This window comes from Aquarana catesbeiana, linkage group LG13, assembly GCF_042186555.1.
Source record: "Aquarana catesbeiana isolate 2022-GZ linkage group LG13, ASM4218655v1, whole genome shotgun sequence".
Taxonomy (NCBI): Eukaryota; Metazoa; Chordata; class Amphibia; order Anura; family Ranidae; genus Aquarana; species Aquarana catesbeiana.
In genome coordinates, this window is record NC_133336.1 from 234,579,130 (window position 1) to 234,604,683 (window position 25,554).

General features: G+C 46.1%; 1 protein-coding gene across 3 annotated transcripts in view; it reads left to right on the forward strand.

The window, feature by feature from the left end:
* Positions 1-25,554, forward strand: part of LOC141116970 (NACHT, LRR and PYD domains-containing protein 3-like) — a 96,551-nt gene that overhangs the window by 11,234 nt on the left and 59,763 nt on the right. For 2 of the 3 annotated variants that reach the window (XM_073609502.1, XM_073609504.1), the window contains exons 2-4: positions 12,242-12,629; positions 18,791-18,895; positions 20,836-20,962. In XM_073609502.1, coding sequence (XP_073465603.1) covers positions 20,899-20,962 — 64 coding nt within the window. In that variant the 5' untranslated portion in view covers positions 12,242-12,629; positions 18,791-18,895; positions 20,836-20,898. The remainder of the gene's footprint in view (positions 1-12,241; positions 12,630-18,790; positions 18,896-20,835; positions 20,963-25,554) is intronic. The other variant, XM_073609503.1, reaches the window with a different exon arrangement.

Below are 25,554 nucleotides of genomic sequence, written 5' to 3' on the forward strand. Positions count from 1 at the left end.
TTATTAATTTGGACAGAGTACCCCCTAAATTTAGGGATCTGGCCTGTTTGTGCTTCCATGGCAGGCTCTATGTTAGGGGCAATTTGAAATTCCGCAGTGGGATGGATCGTAGCTGTCCTCGGGAGGAGTGTGCAGGTGAGGAGGAGACTATGGACCATTTTCTGCTTCATTGCCCTTTTAACATAGAGGTGTACAAACAGGTGGGGCGGGCCCTCGGTGTTCCTTTCCTCTCCAGGCTGGGTTATGCTGAGTGGGTGTACGGAGCATTCAATACTGGTGGGGTTTTTTGTTTAGATTAACTTTTTCTAGTTAGCCTAGTAGTCCGTTATTTCACTTGGAACGCACGGTGTCAGGTCAGCATTCGGCATAAAATCCTTCCTGTTCAGGTGGTGGTGTATGACATTCTGCATGAGGTAATGAAGATTCGGGTACTTGAGAGAGACAAGCGGAGTCAGGGGGCTTGGTTGAAGGCGTGGAGTGGTTTCAAGCCTCCCTGACTGCCAGGAGTCTCTTTCCCGGGTGTGGCTGTCTGTCTCTTATCACCCTAGATTATTATTTTTTGGATTCATTTTTGATAAATGGCTGCGTACATAGGTGATGGGTTGTGCCTGTTAGGCCCTCTCTGCTGCTTTATGTAAATAATTTTGGTAGTGGATTATGTATATATTGTATATATTCTGAACATGGATGTGTATTCCTTGGATTTCTGTTGAAGTTTTGTACTATGGTTTTGTTTTTTACTTTTGTATAAAATTGGTTGCTTGATTCTTTTTAATAAAAGATCAATAGTGCCCCATCATTGGTATCAGTGGGAGGAATAGTGTCCCTTCATTGGTGTCAGTGGGAGGAATAGTGCCCCATCATTGGTTTTAGGGGGAGGAATAGTGCCCCATCATTGGTATCAGTGGGAGGAATAGTGCCCGATCATTGGTGTCAGTGGGAGGAATAGTGCCACATCATTGGTATCAGGGGAGGAATAGTGCCCCATCATTGGTATCAGTGGGAGGAATAGTACCCCATCATTGGTATAAGTGGGAGGAATAGTGTCCCATCATTGGTATCAGTGGAAGGAATAGTGTCCCATCACTGGTATCTGTGGAAGGAATAGTGTCCCATCATTGGTATCTGTGGGAGGAATAGTGTCCCATCACTGGTATCTGTGGAAGGAATAGTGTCCCATCATTGGTATCGGTGGGAGGAATAGTGTCCCATCATTGGTGTCAGTGGGAGTAATAGTGTCCCATAATTGGTGTCAGTGGGAGGAATGGTGCCCCATCATTGGTATGAGTGGAAGGAATAGTGTCCCATCATTGGTGACAGTGGGAGGAATAGTGTCCCATCATTGGTGACAGTGGGAGGAATAGTGTCCCATCATTGGTGACAGTGGGAGGAATAGTGTCCCATCATTGGTGACAGTGGGAGGAATGGTGCCAAGAGAGCCGGATATGAGCAAGCAAAGGGCCGCATTCGGCCTGCGGGCTGCAGTTTGGAGACCACTGGTGTAGGCAGTGGTGTATTTAGGTTTTGTGCTGCCCTAGGCCTGACTAAACTCATGCACCCCCCTAATTTAAATATGACCCACCCCTTGCTGCCGAGGCCACACCCCTTCCTGTTTAAGACCCACCCTATCATCTGTAAACCACACCCCTTCCTATTTTTAGGCTCATTTGGCACCTTTCAGGGGGGAGGGGGGAACAGGTACCTGTTTTTGACAGGTACCCTTCCCCACTCCCTGGAGACTGCAACTAAATGTGGACTGTTTAAAGGGTTTGCATTGATTTTAGCATGCATGGAGCACTTTGCACATGCCAGTGGTGGCTGGTGCTCAAAATTTTTGGGGGGGTGCAAACAAACTAAGAAATTAAAAAAAAAAGACATCAATTGCAGCCTCACTGTGCCCCATCAAATGCAGCCACTGTTCCATCAAACGCAGCCACTATTCCCACCAAACGCAACCACTGTGCCCATCAATTGCAGCCACTGTGCCCCACCAAACGCAGACACTGTGCCCACCAAACGCAGACACTGTGCCCACCAAACGCAGACACTGTGCCCACCAAACGCAGACACTGTGCCCATCAATTGCAGCCACTGTACCCAACAATTGCAGCCACTGTGCCACCAAACGCAGCCACTGTGCCCACCAAACGCAGCTACTGTGCCCATCAATTGCAGCCACTGTGCCATCAAACGCAGCTACTGTGCCCACCAAACGCAGCCACTGTGCCCCATTAAATGCAGCCACTGTGCCCACCAAACGCAGCCACTGTGCCCATCAATTGCAGCCACTGTGCCATCAAATGCAGCTACTGTGCCCACCAAACGCAGCCACTGTGCCCCATCAAATGCAGCCACTGTGCCCACTAAACGCAGCCACTGTGCCCACCAAATGCAGCCACTGTGCCCATCATTTGCAGCCACTGTGCCATCAAACGCAGCCACTGTGCCCACCAAACGCAGCCACTGTGCCCACCAAATGCAGCCACTGTGCCCACCAAATGCAACCACTGTGCCCATCATTTGCAGCCACTGTGCCATCAAATGCAGCTACTGTGCCCACCAAACGCAGCCACTGTGCCCCATCAAATGCAGCCACTGTGCCCACTAAACGCAGCCACTGTGCCCACCAAATGCAGCCACTGTGCCCACCAAATGCAACCACTGTGCCCATCATTTGCAGCCACTGTGCCATCAAATGCAGCTACTGTGCCCACCAAACGCAGCCACTGTGCCCACCAAACGCAGCCACTGTGCCCCATCAAATGCAGCCACTGTGCCCACTAAACGCAGCCACTGTGCCCACCAAATGCAGCCACTGTGCCCATCATTTGCAGCCACTGTGCCATCAAACGCAGCCACTGTGCCCACCAAACGCAGCCACTGTGCCCACCAAATGCAGCCACTGTGCCCACCAAATGCAACCACTGTGCCCATCATTTGCAGCCACTGTGCCATCAAATGCAGCCATTGTGCCCCACCAAACGCTATCACTGTGCCCATCAATTGCAGTCACTGTGCCCATCAATTGCAGCCACTGTGCCTTTAAAACGCAGCCATTGTGCCCCATCAAACGCTGTCACTGTGCCCATCAATTGATTTATTCAATAACTTTACCTGCTGTTCTTTGGGGTTCCCTTGTGTCTCTCTCTCTCTTCCTGACGTCACTGCCAGACCCTGCCCCAGTGCCGAGGAGAAGGGTCAAGCAGTGTGGAGGAGGGTAGGCGGAGCATAAGGCTCCACCTCCGCCAGTCATCGGCCGCTTATGGGGGCATGAGTCACATGCCACCCCCCCGCATGAGAGGAAGTCCCCCCACCCGTCTTTCTGATTCCCGGCTCCCGCGGCCGCCCCCCGCACACATGCCGCTTATGGGGGCATGAGTCACATGCCACCCCCCCGCATGAGAGGAAGTCCCCCCACCCGTCTTTCTGATTCCCGGCTCCCGCGGCCGCCCCCCGCACACATGCAGCCCACGGCGGCCGCCTTGCTGTAGCGAGCGGCGCTGCTGTGTATGGGCGTGCTTGTCAGAGGGTGGAGGGGCGTGAGCTCTGCTAAGCACGCCCATACACACGCCCCTCCACCCTCTGCCAAGCACGCCCATACACAGCAGCGCCGCTCGCTACAGCAAGGCGGCCGCCGTGGGCTGCATGTGTGCGGGGGGAGGCCGCGGGAGCCGGAAATCGGGTGGGGGGACTTTCTCTCATACGGGGGGCGGCTTTTTTTGCCGCCCCCCGCAAAGTGCCGCCCTAGGCCTAGGCCTTGTCGGCCTAGGCCAAAACACAGCCCTGGGTGTAGGATTACAATGACAAGCCAATGGCAATAAGCATGGATGGTGCTAATTATCTTACAGGAAACACATGCCAAATATTTTTTGTTATTTATTTCTTTCTAAGTAAGAGTGTAGTTACTTTATTTTATTTACTTTACTAGATATGTTGGTAAGCGATAAATAAAAATAATTGTTGCCTACAAAATCCTCACACAATCAATCCCCCTTTTGGCAGCAGATGTAACTAAACACGTAAAGCCACGTAGATCAGTAAAACCCTTTATATGGGGTTTGCACTGCAGTTCCACCTCCTAGAACTCACTATGTATGATTTACTAATGGCAAATATACTGTGCACTGCAAGTACAGTTGATCCAGAGCTTAGTAAATGAGGTAAAGCTTCATTTTACAAAAAATACCCAATCACGCGCAAGGAAAATAAAAAAAAAAATTTTTTTTGCTTGAGCATGATTGGATGATAGAAATCAGCATAGCTTCTCTTCATTTCAGAACTTCCCTTCAGATCTAGAGGAACTGTTCTTGCAGTAAACAGTATATTTGCCTTTAGTAAATCAACCCCATTGTGTACATGTTTATCCAGGGGGTGTGCACAGGAAGTGTACATAGCAGGGAATGTGAGCGTTAACCCTGCAGCAATGAGAGTGGTGGTAAATCATCCTATTGTTCTCAGTGAGTACATATTGTTAATTGTGTATGTGACCGGGCAAGCAGAACAACCAGTTCGGTTTCAATATTTAGCCCTCGTTCACATTGAATGAGGATTTGAAATCGTCTGAACTCGCACGATTTTAAAGCCGCATTTCAGTCCAACTTCGGGGGGCAACTTGAAAGACATCTGTGCGGGGTTCATGCACAGATGTCTATTGAAATTTCCCCCGAAGTCACCAAAAGTAGTGCAGGAACTGCTTGTGGAAGTCGGCGTTGCACCTATTGGGACGGTGCCATTGCTGCCAAAAGGCTGCGATTTGAAATGCAATTTGACTTGAGTTTTTACAACAGAACAACCAGTTCACGCCACATGCAGACAGTGCATTTTTTTTTCTGCATCAAAACACATAGAAAGCAGGTTATATGGGTTCCAATGGCAAAGTTCACATCAGTGCGGTCAGTTCCAGGAAGTTTCAGTTCCAGAAAAAAAGTACAACATGCTGCATTTTGCAGCATCCTACACTGGGCTGTACTGGAATATAGTAAAACTCTTCAAAAACTCACCAGACCCTAGTACAGGGGGTCCCCGAGTTACGAACCTCCAACTTGCGAACGACTCCTACTTACGAACGGGAGGCGGCGGCGGTGGTGGGAATACGACGTTGGAAAACAGCTTAAAACATCGGAAAACAGCGTAAAACATCGGAAAACGACGTCGGAAACCATTGGAAAACATCGGATAACAACGTCTCTGCCGTTCTGCTCATGCGCTTCCGACTTACAAAGAAATCTGGCTTAAGAACAAACAGGCAGTCCCTAACCTGTTCGTAACTCGGGGACTGCCTGTACCATGAAAAAAAAATTGAAAAAAAGAAGAAAAAAAAAAGGATCTGGAATGCATCTGGAAACACATTAAAAACGCATCCGGAATGAATCTGGATTGCGTTTTTGTGGTGTGAACCGGCTATAAAAGAAAGCAAATAAAACGCTTTTTACACCATCACCTGTCTGGTTACATTCTCTGGTTGATCCCCATGCCCTAGTCCACACAAGCTTTGCCTTCCATGCCTTGTACTGATGATGGTTGTGGAGCCTGAGACAGTGTTGTGTATTTTGAAATGAATACTATGGCTTTATAATAATAAAATGTACCCATGTTGTCCACCTGTGGTTGAGGATATCCAGTTAACCTAGGGGCAAATAGAGAATGGTGTGTAAAAATAAGGGAGAAACCATTCATGGTGGAGGTGGGGCATGCAAATTTCTTCTGGCTTAACCACTTGACCCTTGGAAGATTTACCCCCCCCCCCCCCCTTCATGACCAGGTCATTTTTTGCGATACGGCACTGAGTTGCTTTAACGGACAATTGCGCAGTCGTACAAAATAGGGGATAGATTTATGGCATTTTTATTATTATTTTTTTTTTTTACTAGTAATGGTGGCGATCTGCAATTTTTAGCAGAACTGCAACATTGCGGTGGACAGATCGGACACTTTTGACACTTTTTTGGGAGCATTGACATTTATACAGTGATAAGTGCTATAAAAATGCACTGATTACTGTGTAAATGCCACTGGCATAACAGGAGTCAACACTAGGGAGCGATAAAGGGGTTAAAGTGATTTTAAGGGTTCTTTTTTTTAATTAATAATAATAAAATAAAATAACAAACATACTTACCTCCACTGTGCAGCTCGTTTTTCACAGAGTGGCCCCGAACCTGCTCTTCTGGGGTCCCCCGGCAGGTCTCTCACGGCTCCTCCCCACATCTGATAACCCCCTAGGAGAAACGCTTCCCCGAGGGGGTTACCTTGCCGGCGCGCTCCCGAGTCCAGCATTTGCGTCTATAAGCACAGAATGCCAGACTCGGACCCGCCCCCTGGCCAGTGGCTGCACTGCTATCAATCTATCCAATCAAGAGCCGGGACCCTGTGGAGAGACAGATACAGCGCGTCCCCGCCAAAGAGATGAAGGGGTTCGGGTAAGTAAAACGGGGGGGCGGTGACTGCCAGGTGATTTTTCACCTTAATGCATAGGATGCATTAAGGTGAAAAAACACGAACCTTTACAATCCCTTTAACTGTTTCCTAGGGAGGTGTTTCTAACTGTGGGGGGAGGTGACAGACAGGAGGGAGGAGAGAGATCGCTGTTCCTAATCACTAGGAACAGCAGATCTGTCTCTCCTCCCCGGTCAGAACGGAGATCTGTCTGTTTACATTGACAAATCCTCATTCTGGCTCTCTTTCCTGCGATTGCGGATGGCTGGCGGACATCGTGGCCACCGGCCACGCGCATCGGGTCCCCCGCCGTGCCTGCTACGGCTCTTAAAGGAGCCAACGAACACCTAAGGGAAGGGGCCGACCTGCCTCCCTATAATGACGGCGGCTGGTCGGCAAGCGGTTAAATGAGTGCCCAGCCAGTCTTTTACTATACTGTATGAGGTGCTTTGCAGGAACACAAACCCCATCCCTTTCCTGCTGTGCAAACGGTGATCTGCGTTGTTTACATAGGCAGATCACAGCTCTGTCTGTGTGCCCGATGATTGACGGGTGTAAAGGAAATTTGTAAGTTCTGTAGATAATTGTATTCTTTTTTATATGTATTGCACACTGCCCTCACTGTGCACACGGCACTAATAATGTTTTCCTGACGCCAACATGGCAGCATACTAGTGATAGAGCTCCGCCTCTTGACCACTCCCTCAGGACCCGTGAATAGCATAAATGAAAGGCCTAGTTAGGCCCCACCCCATTCTTCTTTTTTTTTCCCCTCATACCTCAACGCACCAGTGAAGAGAAAGCAGTACTATGTCCCCCCCTCTGCCTCCGTGCAGCATCAGGCTGGGTTCAGCCTCTCCCAGTGCGAAGTCCCAGCATTCAGGCTGCTAAAATGCGCTATAGTCTGGGAGCCCCTTCTGTGGGTCTTATTGAGGCCCCTGCAATGTTTCCTCTTTAGGAACGAAATCTGCTTTTAAAATTGGTAACTGCAGTGCTTGTGGAATATGGGGGGGGGGGGGGGGGGGGCAGCTATGCTTTATTGCTCGCTTGGCCCCTTGTGCCATACAGGGTCGCCTGTACCTTTTACCTATGTCTCCCTCTTTTGTCTTTCATTACCTTTTCCATTCCTTGCTGTCCTCTGCAGGTGTTGCATGTGTGTGTAGGTATGTGTGTATATGTATGTATGTATGTATATGTGATATGGGTGTGTGTGTATATGTATATACACGTTAAAAAAAATGTATGTGGATGTGTATGTATATGTGTGTGGGTGTTTGTAAATTCATGTATGTATTGTAGGGGATCAGAGGGGTGAAAGGCCAGTTCAGACAGTTCAGTTATATAAAAATGTCTTTATTCAGCAAAACAAACAGAAGAAACGGCGGGCTTGTCTTGTCACACAGGTGCAGAGATAGGAAAAGTTCAGTCTCTTTAGCCAACAGGCTGATATATAGACAAACTACATGGCTCTAGCCATAGTCTCTGGTATGGTTTTGCTCACCCCAGCAATGGATCCTCTGACACAGCATGCTGCTGTGTCTCTCTCTCTCTCTTCAAACACACAACTCCTATCTGACATCTTCAGCTCAGCTGACAGTCAGCAGGTCTGAAGGGGAAATTCCTGCCCTCTTCAATTAACCCTTTCCTAACCCGCCCCAGACTGGCCCTCTGCAGTATATGTGTGTATATATATATATATATATATATATATATATATATATATATATATATATATATATATATATATATATATATACACACAGTATATCACAAAAGTAAGTACACCCCTTACATTTTTGTAAATATTTTATTATATTTTTACATCACAACAACACTGAAGAAATGACACTTTGCTACAATGTAAAGTAGTGAGTGTACAGCTTGTATAACAGTGTAAATTTGCTGTCCCCTCAAATTGGTCCCAAAGTGTCAATATTTTGTGTGGCCACCATTATTTTTCAGCAAAGCCTTAACCCTCTTGGGCATGGAGTTCACCAGAGCTTCACAGGTTGCCACTGGAGTCCTCTTCCACTCCTCCATTATGACATCACGGAGCTGGTGGATGTTAGAGACCTTGCGCTCCTCCACCTTCCGTTTGAGGATGCCCCACAGATGCTCAATAGGGTTTAGGTCTGGAGACATACTTGGCCAGTCCATCACCTTTACCCTCAGCTTCTTTAGCAAGGCAGTGGTCGTCTTGGAGGTGTGCTTGAGGTCATTATGTTGGAATACTGCCCTGCGGCCCAGTCTCCAAAGGGAGGGGATCATGCTCTGCTTCAGTATGTCACAGTACATGTTGGCATTCATGGTTCCCTCAATGATCTGTAGCTCCCCAGTGCCGGCAGCACTCATGCAGACCCAGACCATGACACTCCCACCACCATGCTTGACTGTAGGCAAGACACACTTAACGTTGTACTCCTCACCTGGTTTCCGCCACACACGCTTGACACCATCTGAACCAAATAAGTTTATCTTGGTCTCAGCAGACCACAGGACATGTTTCCAGTAATCCATGTCCTTAGTCTGCTTCATCAAACTGTTTGCGGGGTTTCTTGTGCATCATCTTTAGAAGAGGCTTCCTTCTGGGACAACAGCCATGCAGACCAATTTGATGCAGTGTGTGGCGTATGGTCTGAACACTGACAGGCTGACCCCCCACCCCTTCAACCTCTGCAGCAATGCTGGCAGCACTCATATGTCTATTTCTCAAAGACAACCTCTGGATATGACACTGAGCACGTGTACTCAACTTCTTTGGTCGACCATGGTGAGGCCTGTTCTGAGTGGAACCTGTCCTGTGAAACCGATTTATGGTCTCGGCCACAGGGCTGCTCAGTTTCAGGGTTTTTACAATCTTCTTATAGCCTAGGCAATGTAGAGCAAAAATTCTTTTTTTCAGATCCTCAGAGAATTCTTTGCCATGAGGTGCCATGTTTAACTTCCAGTGACCAGTATGAGAGAGTGAGAGCGATAACACAAAATTTAACACACCTGCTCCCCATTCACACCTGAGACCTTGTAACACTAACGAGTCACATGACACTGGGGAAGGAAAATGGCTAATTGGGCCCGATTTGGACATTTTCACTTAGGGGTGTACTCACATTTGTTGCCAGCATTTTAGACATTAATGGCTGTGTGTTGAGTTATTTTGAGGGGACAGCAAATTTACACTGTTATACAAGCTGTACACTCACTACTTTACATTGTAGCAAAGTGTCATTTCTTCAGTGTTGTCACATGAAAAGATAGAATAAAATATTTACAAAAATGTGAAGGGTGCACTCACTTTTGTGAGATACTGTGTGTGCTTATATATATATATATATATATATATATATATATATATATATATATAGATATATATCTATATATCTATATATATATATAGATATATAGATATATCTATCTATCTATCTATCTATCTATCTATCTATCTATCTATCTATCTATCTATCTATCTATCTATCTATCTATCTATCTATCTATCTATCTATCTATCGATATATATATATATTTCTCTCTCTCTCTATATATATAAATATATATATATATTTATATATATATAGATATATATATACTGTATGTGTGTGTGTATATACAGTGGGGATGGAAAGTATTCAGACCCCCTTAAATATTTCACTCTTTGTTATATTGCAACCATTTGCTAAAATCATTTAAGTTCATTTTTTTCCTCATTAATGTACACACAGCACCCCATATTGACAGAAAAACACAGAATTGTTGACATTTTTGCAGATGTATTAAAAAAGGAAAACTCATCTCATCCGCCTTAAACCACCCACGGGAACTTTTCAAAATAGTTGCTCAGTCAATGAACCCGACCTGCTTAGAGCCCCCTGCAAACGATTCTCAAGAATTCTGCAATGATTTATCAGATTTCTTCATCGACAAAATCGACAACATTCAGAAAGCAATTCATCAGAAAATAACAACCAACCTCACTCAACCAAAGCAAAAAGAGGATATCGACACGAACATCACTCAACTGCCGAATTTCTTTTTGTCCCCAATCACTACGGACACGACTAAAAACATCATCGGAAGCCTTCGCGACAGCACATCACCGAACGACATCATCCCCACCAAATTGCTCAAAGAATGTTCCGACATCCTGGCCCCCACCCTCACACATCTCATAAATCAATCATTCAAAGAAGGGACTGTGCCAACCACCCTCAAGCAAGGCATCGTCAAACCCCTGCTAAAGAAACCCAATCTTGACCCTAAAGACCCTAACTGCCGCAGACCAATAACAAGCCTCAACACCATCTCCAAGATTTTAGAGAAAGCAGTAGTATACAGCAGCTACAACGCCACCTGGACACACACCACCTCCTGGACCCTCTGCAATCAGGCTTCCGCCCAGGCCATGGCACAGAAACAGCACTTCTCAAAATATGGGACGACGCCCTTGAAGCAGCAGATGATGGAGAACCGAGTCTCCTGGTACTGTCAGACCTCAGCGCAGCATTCGATACAGTGGACCACAATACTTTACTTGTCCGCCTCTCAGAAGTTGCAGGAGCTACAGATTCTGCCCTAAAATGGTTTACATCCTTCTTAGAGAATCGTTCCCAGACAGTGAAACTAGGAGCATTCACCTCGGAATCTCGGGCAGTCTCCTGTGGAGTCCCTCAGGGCTCACCCTTGTCACCAGTGCTATTTAACATCTACATCCGCCCACTTCTCAATATCATCAGAAAAACCGACCTCTGCTTCCACTCATACGCAGATGACACCCAACTCTACCTTTGCATCAACGGACAAAAAGATCTTCATCAGCAATTACAGAAATGCCTTACTTTAATAGATGACTGGATGACCACTAGCTCCCTTAAACTCAACGGATCTAAAACAGAACTTCTTCTCCTGCAAGCCAACAAAAATTCCAAAATTAAGACCCCGTGGACACCACCCTCCATCCTCGGACAGACCATCTCCCCTAGCACCAAAGCCAAGAGTCTCGGAGTCATCTTTGACTCAGGAATGACAATGGATGCACAAATAGGATCAGTGGTGAGCGGATCCCACCATCTCCTCCGCCTGCTTCGCAGACTCATCCCCTTCATCCCAGAAGAGGACAAAGCGGCAGTTGTAGGAACAATCATCAATTCTCGACTCGACTACGCAAACTCGCTCAATGTAGGACTACCACAATATCAGCTTGCGCGCTTGCAACTCATCCAAAACACGGCCGCAAGACTGTTAACAGGAAAAAAGCCCTGGGAATCCATCTCCCCATCCCTAAAGAGCCTACATTGGCTAACTGTGAAGAATCGGATCACATTCAAGACCCTCTGCCTCACCCACAAATGCATACAAGGAAACGCTCCGCTATATCTCCGGGAAAAAATAAAACACTACACACCGAATCGCAGTCTTCGATCAGCTAACCAAAACCTCCTCATCATTCCCAAATACCGCTACAAAGCAAAGGGAGAACGAAGATTTGCAGTCCAAGGACCTCGACTATGGAATGCTCTTCCAACCAACATCCGCATGGAAGAAAACCACCAGGCCTTCAGAAAAAAACTAAAGACCTTCCTTTTCTAGCAGCTGACTACAGAGAATACATCTAGCGCCTTGAGGCGATTCAGTTCGCATTTGCAGCGCTTTATAAATCATTCATTCATTCATTCATTCATTCATTCTTTAATTCATTCATTCATGTGTGTGTAGATATGTGTGTATATACATGTAGGTATATGTAGATAAATAAAAAAAGGTAAATGGAATCCTTTCTCCTATATCTACTCCTGCTCCTTCTGTCGCTTTTCAGATATCCTCACCTCAGCTGGCCGTCCTGTTACTCCACAGATCAAGAGTCAGTTACTGCTCATACAAAGACCCTCAACAACTAGGGTGGGGACCACCGTATCAGTAAACTTTCAGGAAAAGAGTGCCCTTTCGTGCGGATTGCTTTGATTTGCTTCAGCCCCGCACGCCCAGGCTCTCAAAAGGGTCGGGCCAAGGCAAGGCGGACGTCCTTCAGAGGAGCATAGCCCGAATGGCGCTCCCACTCAGGAGAAAAGTTCCAAGAAAGACGTCTTTGCTCCTCTTCCCCAGAGCCAGCGCCCCAAGCAAGAGTCCTGCAGGGCCTGTGGCGCAGTATCTATGCCCAGGAGGCTGGTGAGTAGACACTGCCTGGAGGAGTATGCAGCTAACAGGTAATGCCAAATGTCTTTATTATTGATAAGAGTGGCACAAGATTCTGTTTTGAACTTGCCCTAATTACCTGAAGCAACTGTTACACTTGTATTGGAAACTGTTGTAGACTGTTGCCATAGGAGACAGCGTTCTTGTCCGTGCAGATGTGGTATCTTGCTGGATGCTTTTCCCTGCATGACTGTCCTCCTGTAGAAGTCTGGGAGTCTGCCAGGTTGGTGTTGCACAGACACATTTGGATGCCCCAAGGAGAGTAGTAATGTAGCGCGCAGAGCGCGCTAGTGGGTGTGGCCAAATTGCCCTTGCTGACATCATTACCCTTCAGTGATGCCAAACAGCCGCCTAAAGCAGCAACAGATTTGTGTATGACTATCTCGGTTACTCGGGGAGGCACAGCCTGGTCTGGGTAATGTGTTCGGGTTTCAGGTGGGCTGAAATCCTGACACATGATTCAAAACCCGAACTGTCTGGGTGAATCCTGGACAGGTGGCACACCCTAGGTGTCTGGCGCCCATGAATCTACTTTGCACTGAACCCTACTATGCCTTACGACCCACTCTATGTGGAGGTATGTCGACAACTCATTGCTCTGGGGGTTCTCATTGGACTGAAGGAAGCCTGGGTCCTTGCTACATATATTACAGATGCAGCAGTCTGCTACTCAAAATATGGAGGCTGACCAGGAAGTCCCTCCTATTTGCTCATCTAACCACTGGAAGAGCACCCTGGCACTTTGGCGGCTAGGAAGGCCATATGGTTGAGACCCTGGGCTGCATATTGCTTCCTAAAAACAAAAGTGGGGAAGAATGGAGGGGGTTTGAGAAAAATGCCCGAATAAACAGGCTGTCGAAACTGTATACCCTGAACAAGCTAAAGGTCACCCTGCTCCTACATACTGTAGCATATTGCCGGCAGACCAGCAATAACCAGCCCATGTACTGGGTGAGTCTAATGGGAATGGTTTAATAATTATCAACCAGCTGCTGCACCTGCAGGACTCTGAGGAGAGTGGCAGGGTCTGCATCCCTTTAGACATGATTTCCTATTGGGAGTATCTTGCCAAAAATGACATTTTTGTAGCACTGGATGCCAAAAATCTGAGTTTTTATTATTATTATTATACGCGATTTATATAGCGCCAACAGTTTACGCAGTGCTTTACAATGTATAGGGGGGACAACACAATTACAGTACAGTTCAATACAAAAGGTACAGGAGGGCCCTGCTCGTAGAGCTTACATTCTAAAGGGAGGGGGTGGTGGTACAAAAGGTAATAGTTGCAGAGAATGATTTGATGGGGATGACTCAGGGACAGTTGTTATGTGGGTGCGGGATAGGCTTCCCTGAATAAATGAGTTTTCAGGGATCTCCTAAAGGTGGACAGGGTAGGGGCTGATCGGACATACTGGGGCAGGGAATTCCAGAGGATGGGAGAGGCTCTGGAGAAGTCCTGAAGGCGAGCATGGGAGGAGGTAACAAGGGAGCTAGAGAGCAGGAGGTCCTGGGAGGAGCGGAGGGGACGATTTGGGCGATATCTGCAGATGAAGTTGGTGATGTAAATGGGGGCGATGTTGTGAATGGCCTTGTATGTTATGGTTGACATTTTGAATTTTACACAGTGGGGTAGGGGAAGCCAGTGAAGAGATTGGCAGAGAGGGGCGACAGTCATGAATCGATTAGTGAGGTGTATTAGTCTAGTGGCAGCATTCATAATAGACTGAAGGGGGATAGCCTGCTTAAGGGTAGGCCATTAAGGAGAGCGTTGCAGTAGTCAAGGCGGGAAATAATCAAGGAGTGAATAAGTTGCTTTGTGGTGTCATAAGTCAGGAAGGGTCGAATTCTGGAGATGTTGCAGAGGTTAGGGCGGCAGGATTTAGCCAGTGATTGGATATGGGGGCTGAAGGAGAGGTCAGAGTCAAGGATTACACCCAGGACCCTGGCATGTGTGGAGGGACCAATGTTTGTGTTGTTGATATTAATGGTGAAGTCACAGGGTCGGGACCGTGAAAGAGGAAATATAACAAGCTCAGTTTTAGAAAGATTAAGTTTGAGGAAGTGGTGTGACATCCATACCGATATGTCATTCAGTAAGTATGATATCCGTGAGGAGATCGAGGGGGTGAGTTGAGGAGTGGAGAGATAGATCTGGGTGTCATCGGCATGGAGGTGGTATTGAAAGCCATGGGAGGTTATCAACTGGCCCAGGGAAAAGGTATAGAGTGAGAATAGGAGAGGCCCAAGGACGGAGCCTTGGGGTATCCCGACAGAAACAGGAAGGGGAGCAGAGGAGATAGAGTTGTAAGTGACACTGAAAGTGCGCTGAGATAGGTAGGAGATAGGTAGGAGAACCAGGATAATGCAGAATCACGGAGGCCAAGGGAGTGTAATTTGCTGAGGAGGAGCAGGTGGTCAACTGTGTCAAAGGCAGCAGAGAGGTCTAAAAGTATGAGTATGGAGTAGTGGCCATTGGTTTTAGCAGTTAGTAGGTCATTGGTGAGTTTTAGTATCTGACTTGTATCTTAGTGCAGTCTTCTGGGAAAATAAGTGAGCCAGTTACACAAGTGCATGACCAGACTCTTAAGGTAAGACCTAGAAGGCACGCTTCACGAGTTTCTGGACAGCATGTTGTACAGAGCCTTGGATGAAGGTATCAGGCACTCATGGTCACTTCGGGAGATTCCTCACTGCTCCTCCTCCAGACCATTTCTCTCCCACAGAGCTGCCAAGTCCACCACAACAGCGGGTGGGCTGCTACAATGCTTACAGACACCTCAGACTCAAGAGGGATTGCAGGTTTTCTACCCAATCCTGTTTGGAGTTCGCAGGGGATGTTGGTTAGTGTCCAATTGTAGATCAGGAAAAGGTCGAACTCTTTTGGGCCCTCTTTGAGGTCTTTAAGACGGAGTCCATTAAACAGTATAACCACATGGCTGGAGGCTGTTGCTGGATCATGAGGATGCCTATCCTATCCTCACATCTTAGAGGGAAAGCAAAGCCTACTTTCTCCATCCCAATGGTTGGTGTACCCGGGGGTGCTCTGCTAGTTCCTCTGTTTAATTTCCATCAGAGGAAGTGGTGACAGTCAGGAACAGAATCCTGAGGATGAATACTTCCGCTTGTTTGATGGCTTCTCATTGCCTCAGTCATCTGGGCACAACGTCATCATGCATATAGATGATTCCTGGGGTGCATGGGCACCTGCGCAAATTTCAACTAGAATTCTTAGTGCAAGGGAGGAAACAGGATCGAACACAGTTAATAAGTGTTACTCAGTATGAGTAGCAGTCTGTGGTGATGGAAAGACCTTGAGAAAGTCTCGGTCCGTTAGGACCCTCAGACTGGAGAATTGCTATGAATCATGTCTGCAAGACAGCCGGGAAGATGCAATGTGAAGGAGTTTCGGTCAAGGCAAGCTGAGATTCCCAGCCAAGGAGGGTAATCTTGAACACGCTGGGGGTTCAAACAGCCCTTTTAGCACTTTGGCTAAATTTCCAGGTCAGTGGGTGCCAACGGACATTGATTACCCAGCATGCATCATGTACAATGGCAGCGGTTCGCATAGGGCAGTGTGAACTGCCTTGCGAATCAGGTGTGATGCGGGAACCCGCAGTGGATTTGCAGGGTTCCCACATTGCACCAATGTGAACCGAGTCTCAATAAACTATCTAGTTATACTAATTACAGTAAACATAAATGTTTGTTCTTAGCCCTGAAAATGGAAGGCACTGCCTACTTCAAATACTGCTTTTCCAGCGCCCCTCTTTGATGTGTGGTCCCTAACTATAAACTAAAGCTGGCCATTGTAATTCAGCAGGGACCAGTTGAATTTTGATTCATCTATGGCCATTTCCGCTAGACAGAAGTTGATCTTACGATAGACTTCTGTTCAATAGGAATGTTGGAAAATTGTCATTGAGCCTCAATTTCAAACCGTCAATGCAGTCTGAGTTCGGTGGTGATTTGATAGACATCTGTGCGGGTTCATGCACAGATACCTATTCAAATTGCCCCCGAAGTCGCCAAAAGTAGTACAGGAACTACTTTTGGGAATCGTTGCGGCGCCGCTCTGATTCGGACGGTGCCATTGCTGCCAAATTGGCCCAATGTGAATGTGGGCTCAATCAGTGGTTGCAGTGCTGATCAATGTAATCTGACAGAGGGGAGTCCCTCATCTGAATTAATAAAGATCGAAGTTGGAATACCTTATTCATAGGAAAAAAGGGGCATACCGGGCCAATTCTGGCACTCCTCTCCTACATGTAAAAATCAATAATTTTTTAATAATAATAATAAAAAAAATTTTGCTAGAAAATTACTCAGAACCACCAAATATTATATATGTTTTTTTTAGCAGAGACCCTAGGGAATTAAATGGCAATCGATGCAACTTTTTATGTCACAAGGTATTTGCGCAGAAATTTTTCAAATGTGTTTTTTTTTGGTGGGGGGGGGGGGGGGAGTTTCCTGAATTTAAAAAAAAAAAGAAAAACACAAGTTAGCCCAATTTTTTTGTACAATATGAAAGATGATGTAATGCCACGTAAATAGATACCGAACATGTCACACTTAAAACTGCGCATGCTGGTTGGTGGAATGCCACCAAACTTTGATAATTAAAAATCTTCAAAGGTGACACTTTAAAAATGTTTACAGGTTACCAGTTTAGAGTTACAGAGGAGGCCCAGTGCTAGAATTGTTGCTGTCACTCTAACGTTCGTGGCGATACCTCACATGTGTGGTTTGAATGCCGTTTACATGTGTGGGTTCGGCGTACGTATGCAATGGCGAACACTCAGGGACGGGGGGGGGGGGCTTTCAATTTCCTTTTTTTTATTTTTTATTGTTTGTTCAATTTTAATTTTTTTATTTTTACACTTTCCCTTTTATTTTATTTTTTAATCACTTTTATTCCTATTACAAGGAATGTAAACATCACTTGTAATAGGAATATGGCATGACAGGTCCTCTTTATGGAGAGATCTGGGGTCTATCTCCACTCAAAGTCCAGCCTGTCATATGACGGCCTTGGGCAGGAAGTAGTTAAGGTGTAGCATGATGGTATTTTTAATGTATACTGCATAAATATATATAACATTATACATGTCCACTATATTGGTGGACTTAAAGGGTAACTCCACTTTTGCGGGAAAAAAATAGCAAATAAAAAAATATATAACATACACGAGTGCGACACAAGTCATATTGTAATTGAATGTTATTAAAAATGACCTTTCCTTTTCAATCTGCAGCTCTGTAATTTCCTGTAAAATGCAATAGGGTTACCTGGAGGTGTTCTGTACACAGAATGTATACAGAATGCCCCCCAGAAACATAATTTCCTGCTTCTGCAATTGGCTCACTGATTTTCCCAGAAGTCTGCACTGAGATACAAGTCAGATTTCAGGCATCCCCTGCAACAAACATGTCATTTTTGGTGAGATACTCCCAATAAGAAATCACGTCATAAGGGTTGCAGACCCTGCAATTTTTCTCATTAGTGCCCTGCAGGTGAAGCAGCTGGTTGATAATTAAGAAACCACTCCCATTAGATTACCTTACCACATGGACACAGACTAAACACACAGGGATTTCTTCAGAATAACAAAAGGAAACAAAGGTTGTTAAAATCCTTGTAATGTACATAGATCACCCAGAGGTAATGTTTTTTTTCTCAACAAAAGTGGAGTTACTCTTTAAGGTGTTTTGTTATTTTTCCCTGCCCTCTGATGCGAACCCCTCTAGGAAGGGCTTAAAGCTGACAGGATCATTTAAGCCGGGGGGGAGAGGTTGTTTTCAATTGATATATCCATTTTAGTTCATGTTGTAATAAGAGCTTATTCCCTCTTTTGTTGGGGTGAACTCGATCTAAAGCCAAAAAATTCATTTATGGGAATATACATTCATGCACCAGTGGAACATGTCTACCGAAAGGAAGATTGGGGTTGCATGTCTTCATGCTTAGTATATGTTTGTATATTCTCCTTGCAATTGACACAGTGATGGCCATGAAAGATGGTACCATTTGGTAGTCAGATGTTTTTATTGTTTTTTATGAACTGACAGTAGGAGCACCCCCCCACATTTAAAGGTTCTCCAGATGCTTATAAGGAATCTTTTCTTTCTGGTCCCCTAAATTCACTTTGTACTAATCTGTCCCTGACAGACCTGGTACGTCGATAGAAGACTTGAAGATGCTGGCAGCTTCTGCAGCAAGGAGAGGAATGCGGCTACCTGGTCCATGGTCAAAGGGGAGGCTTCCTGAAGGGAGGTAAATGTAATCCCTGCACTGTCCCTACTGCTCCGGAACTGTTCCCTACCTCTAAGCATTTGTCCCTATGAGATAGGGATCCTATGTCTACAATAGCCACTCGCATAAAGCGTGCCAAACATGGGAGACAGGGGCTTATATAGACTCTGCCTAACCTAAGATGGCCACCAAAGTCAAATGAGGCACCAGCATCCAATTGGACAGTTGTCTATCTGTGACTGCATTAAGTCATAGAGGAACCAAGTTCCCCACAACTTCCTTCCCCTTCTGCATTGCCACTTTAATCGAGTGACATCTGCAGTGAGGCGTACTGTCTACAAGCGCAATTAGCATTTTTCAGCATAGCCACATCAGAGTGTACATGGGACTTTTAAAAACAGTTTTTTGTTATTGATTTTTATTACTTTTATTTTTGTAAGCTTTTTTACAGACCTCTGTTGCTATCACAGCACAGTGGAAGCAACAGGTTCTGTTTAATGAGACGTCAGGAGTCTATTATCACATACTGTAAAGACGTGATATTTTTGAGTTTGTAGAGTCCAGGGTTGCATTGCTTACATTTAAAAATCAATAGGGGTCTATTTACAAAAACTGGAGCGTGCAGCTCTGCATAGAAACCAATCGGCCTCCAAGTTTTAGGGCCGGTTCACACTGGTCCCACATGCGCTCCGAATTCGAGAGCACAAGTCGCATGACATGTCAAAATCAATGGTTCCCTATGAGAGCCGTCTTAACTGGTTCCTGCACTACTTTGGTCTGACTTGGGCGCAATTTCAACCCATTGATTTAAATAGACGTTGCATCCAAGTCGGATCGTCTTCTTAACTGATCGGACTTGTGGCATGTGACTTGTGCTCTTAGATCAAGTGTATGCAAATCCCCCCAAAAACAGCATGAGGCCCCCAAATCCATACCAAGCCCTTTGAGTCTGGTATGAATCTTGAGGGGGAACCCAATGCCAAAATTTAAAAAAACTTTGGGGTGGGGTCCCTTTAAGACCATAGCAGACCGTTCAGCCTGGTATGGGTTTTAAGGGGAAACCCCACGCAAAAAAAAAGCGTGGGATCCCCCACAAAATCTATACCAGATCCTTATTCGAGCATGCAGCCTGGCAGGTCAGGAAAGAGGGGGACGAGTGAGTGATCCCTCCTCCTGAACTATACCAGGCCACATGCCCTCAACATGGGGGGGTGGGTGCTTTGGGGCAGGGGGGGCCCCACCCCAAAGCACTTTGTCCCCATCAACATCTGCCCCCCATGCCCCAAAGCACTCAGCCCCCCATGTTGAGGGCATGTGGCCTGGTGTGGTTCAGGAGGGGGGGCAATCGCTCACCCCCCCCTTTCCTGACCTGCCTGGCTGAGTGCTTTGATAGGGGTCTGGTATGGATTTTGGGATGGACCCCATGCCACAAAAAAACGGCATGGGGTCTCCTCAAAATCTGGTATGGTCTTGGGGGGACACTACTCCATTTTGTTTTTAATTTTGGCATGGGGTTCCCTCTCAAGATCCATACCAGACTTAAAGGGCCTGGTATAGATTTGGGGGGACCCCGTGCCTTTTTTGGGGGGGGATAAATTTGGCGTGAGGTTTCATCCATTCCAGAGCAAAGGACAAGTTGCAATCATCTCAAACCTGATCAAGTTCATTGAAGTGGCATGTAAGTCGGACATGAAGTCGCAGGTCAAAGTCAGATCGGACTTCTGTGTCCACTCTCTAGTAAATGAACCCCAATGCATTGATGTATTATTGAATACAGAGTTTTATCAATTTGTGCTTTTTATAAAACTGTTTATCTTTCTCTGGATTTTTATTTTGGACATACCATTATGAATAATAAAGTTCTACAAAGATTTCAGTCTGCAGCAGGACGTGGATCCTCAGACATCTTATTTCTTCTGGGGAATCTGAACATAATGGCTAATAATTGCAATGTATCTCAGTGTCTAGGTGTTCTATGGTATGACTGGGATTCTACTGTAGAAGAACTAAGAGAGAGCAAGAAGATGGCAACGCGCATTAGAAGAGCCCTCCAAGGGCTTTTTGGGAGCAGAAGAGCCATCATTCCTGGTAATCAGAAAGAAACCAGTTGCTGTTTGCCTTTTATACAATATGTGTGTGTGTGTGTGTGTGTGTGTGTGTGTGTGTGTGTGTGTATATATATATATATACTTTTTAAATATTGTTGGAAATGAACCCATTGCTATATGATAGTTTACATTAATTAAATCTACCTGGGTACAGCTGTGTTTTCTCATCATATACAGTATCTCACAAAAGTGAGTACACCCCTCACATTTTTGTAAATATTTTATTCTATCTTTTCATGTGACAACACTGAAGAAATGACACTTTGCTACAATGTCAAGTAGTGAGTGTACAGCTTGTATAACAGTGTAAATTTGCTCTCTCCTCAAAATAACTCAACACACAGCCATTAATGTCTAAACTGCTGGCAACAAAAGTGAGTACACCCCTAAGTGAAAATGTCCAAATTGGGCCCAAAGTTTTAATCTTTTGGGTGGCCACCATTATTTCCAGCACTGCCTTAACCCTCTTGGGCACGGAGTTCACCAGAGCTTCACAGGTTGCCACTGGAGTCCTCTTTCACTCCTTCATGACGACATCACGGAGATGGCGGATGTTAGAGACCTTGCGCTTCTCCACCTTTCATTTGAGGATGCCCCACAGATGCTCAATAGGGTTTAGGTCTGGAGACATGCTGAGCAAGTCCATCACCTTTACCCTCAGCTTCGTAAGCAAGGCAGTGGGCGTCTTGGAGGTGTGTTTGGGCTCGTTATGTTGGAATACTGCCCTGCGGCCCAGTCTCTGAAGGGAGGGGATCATGCTCTGCTTCAGTATGTCACAGTACATGTTGGCATTCATGGTTCCCTCAATGAACTGTAGCTCCCCAGTGCCGGCAGCACTCATGCAGCCCCAGACCTTGACACTCCCACCACCATGCTTGACTGTAGACAAGACACACTTGTCTTTGTACTCCTCACCTGGTTGCCGCCACACATGCTTGACACCATCTAAACCAAATAAGTTTATCTTGATCACATCACACCACAAGACATGGTTCCAGTAATCCATGTCCTTAGTCTGCTTGTCTTCAGCAAACTTTTTGCATGTTTTCTTGCGTATTATCTTTAGAAGAGGTTTCCTCTGAGATGACAGCCATGCAGACCAATTTGATGCAGTGTGCGGCGTATGGTCTGAGCACTGACAGGCTGACCCCCCACCCCTTCAACCTCTGCAAGAATGCTGGCAGCACTCATGTCTATTTCCTAAAGACAACCTCTGGATATGACGCTGAGCATGTGCACTCAACTTCTTTGGTTGACCATGGCGAGGCCTGTTCTGAGTGGAACCTGTCCTGTCAAACTGCTGTATGGTTTTGGCCACCATGCTGCAGCTCAGTTTCAGGGTCTTGGCAATCTTCTTATAGCCTAGGCCATCTTTATGTAGAGCAACAATTCTCTTTTTTTTTTAGATCCTCAGAGAGTTCTTTGCCATGAGGTGCCATGTTGAACTTCCAACGACCAGTATGAGAGAGTGAGAGCGAAAACACCAAATTTAAACACACCTACTCCTCAGTCACACCTGAGACCTTGTAACACTAACGAGTCACATGACACCGGGAGGGAAAATGGCTAATTGGGCCCAATTTGGACATTTTCTGTTAGGGGTGTACTCACTTTTGTTGACAGCAGTTTAGACATCAATGGCTGTGTGTTGAGTTATTTTGAGAGAACAGAAAATCTACACTGTTATACAAGCTGTACACTCACTACTTTACATTGTAGCAAAGTGTCATTTCTTCAGTGTTCTTCATTTTGTATATACGGGCTGTTTTCTGCTTATCAGTGGTACAGTGATTGAGCTTTAGGCCCGTGTTTCACATGGGGTGGACTCTACCAGGAGCCATGGGGTGTGCCATGGGGTGTGCCTGTGCAGTGCCGATTTTCCCTACTGCCCCAGCTTCCCCCTTTGTTGGGGGTGCTGACTTCCCTCCTCTCTTCTCCCCCCATCTGCTGCGAGGATGTTTCAGGATGAAGAGCAGGTTAAGGGGCTAGTCAATATGTCATCTACTGGCCCCTTCCTTTTCATGAACATAGTGAACACACTCACTTACTGTGTTCATTCATACCTAAAGCATAGTAAAGTGTTTTACTGACTAAGTAAGTGTTTACTATGCTTCAGTTTGTGAATGAACAGTAAGCCGCTCAGCACGGAGTACTTCCCATTCATTCACTGTCCAATGCAGCTGAGGCTGCAGGAAAAGTCATGTGTGTTTGAGCTTTGGGGTAGACACCCTAATGCAGTAGGCTGCGCACACACCCATGACCAGGAGTCTGCCTGCTCGGCGAGGAATCTGTCTGTTAATCCTTGCTGAGCAGGCTGATGGCTTGTCCGCCTTGGCTTCGCTTATGCAGATCGAGCACAGACACAGCCTGCTGTCCTTTATGGGCAGGATTGGATTGGATGTCAGTGGGTATAAAGGGGCACATGTCCATTTACACCCGCCGCTCCATAGAGGGTAATGGATGGTTAGATCAGGTCCGTCTGTTTCTCTTGTCTCTGAACAATTGTAAGGACAGAGCTCTGTCAGAGGACTTCATTGATACTGGTGTGGTGATAGTTTGGGGGTAGATAGCTCCTCAAGATCAATGGTCTGAGAGATATTACAGTAAATGACAAGTCATTGCATAGCTGACATTAGTGCACATGGGGTAATATGATTGGCTCTGCTTAGACAGACTTTTTTTAGACTGTATGTATAGCCAAAACCCTAACAGGTTATTGATGGTTGCAGGGCCAGTGCAAGGATTTTTGTCGACAAAGGCAAAGATGAATTTTTCTGATATTTGTACTCAGCATTCCTCCAAATCTCACTGGAAGGATGATGAAACCATCATCACTAAGGATGAGCCGAACACCCCCGGTTCAGTTCGCACCAGAACTTGCGAACAGACCAAAACTTTGCACGAACGTTAGAACCCCATTTAAGTCTATGGGACTGGAACGTTCAAAATCAAAAGTGCTCATTTTAAAGGCTAATTTGCATGGTATTGTCCTAAAAAGGGTTTGGGGACCCGGGTCCTGCCCCAGGGGACATGTATCAATGCAAAAAAAGTTTTAAAAACATCAGTTTTTTCAGGAGCAGTGATTTTAATAATGCTTAAAGTGAAACAATAAAAGTGTAATGCTCCTTTAAATTTCGTACCTGGGGGTGTCTATAGTATGCCTGTAAAGTGGCGCATGTTTACCATGTTAACAACAATCTGACAGCAAAATGACATTTCAAAGGAAAAAAGTCATTTAAAACTACTCGCGGCTATTAATGAATTACCGGTCCGACAATACACATAAAAGTTCATTGATAAAAACTGCATGGGATTTCCCCACAGGGGAACCCCGAACCAAAATTAAAAAAAAAAACTGGCGTGGGGGTCCCCCTAAATTCCATACCAGGCCCTTCAGGTCTGGAATGGATATTAAGGGGAACCCTGTGCCAAAATTTAAAACAAAATTGGCATGGAGTCCCCCCAAAAATCCACACCAGACCCTTATCCGAGCACGCAACCTGACAGGCCGCAGGAAAAGAGGGAGGAACGATAGAGCGCCCCCCCTCCTGAACCGTACCAGGCCACATGCCCTCAACATTGGGAGGGTGCTTTGGAGTCCCCCCAAAGCACCTTGTCCCCATGTTGATGAGGACAAGGGCCTCATCCCCACAACCCTTGGCCGGTGGTTGTGGGGGTCTGCGGGCGGGGGGGCTTATTTGGAATCTGGAAGCCCCCTTTAACAAGGAGACCCCCAGATCCCGGCCCCCCCCTGTGTGAAATGGTAAGGGGGTACAAAAGTACCCCTACCATTTCACAAAAAAACTGTCAAAAATGTTAAAAATGACAAGAGACAGTTTTTGACAATTCCTTTATTTAAATGCTTCTTCTTTCCATCTTCTTTCTTCTATCTTCTTTCTTCTATCTTCCTTCGGTTTCTTCCTCCATCTTCTTCTTCTTCTGGTTCTTCCTCCGGTGTTCTCGTCCGTCTTCTTCCCTTCTTCGTTCTCGGGCTGCTCCGCATCCATGGGAGGCTCCCGCTGTGTGACGCTTCTCGTCTTCTGACGGTTCTTAAATAACGGAGGGAGGGGCCACCCGGTTGTGGGGATGAGGCCCTTGTCCTCATCAACATGGTGACAAGGTGCTTTAGGGGGACCCCAAAGCACCCTTTCAATGTTGAGGGCATGTGGCCTGGTACGGTTCAGGAGGGGGGGCGCTCTATCATCCCCCCCTCTTTTCCTGCGGCCTGCCAGGTTGCGTGCTCGGATAAGGGTCTGGTATGGATTTTTGGGGGGACTCCATGCCAATTTTTTTTTTAATTTTGGCACAGGGTTCCCCTTAAAATCCATACCAGACCTGAAGGGTCTGGTATGAATTTTGAAGGGGACCCCTACGTCATTTTTTTTTTTAAATTTTGGCGCGGGGTTCCCCTTGATATCCATACCAGACCTGAAGAGCCTGGTATGGAATTTAGGGGGACGCCCACGCCAGTTTTTTTTTAAATTTTGGTTCGGGGTTCCCCTATGGGGAAATCCCATGCAGTTTTTATCAATGAACTTTTATGTGTATTGTCGGACCGGCAATTCATTAATA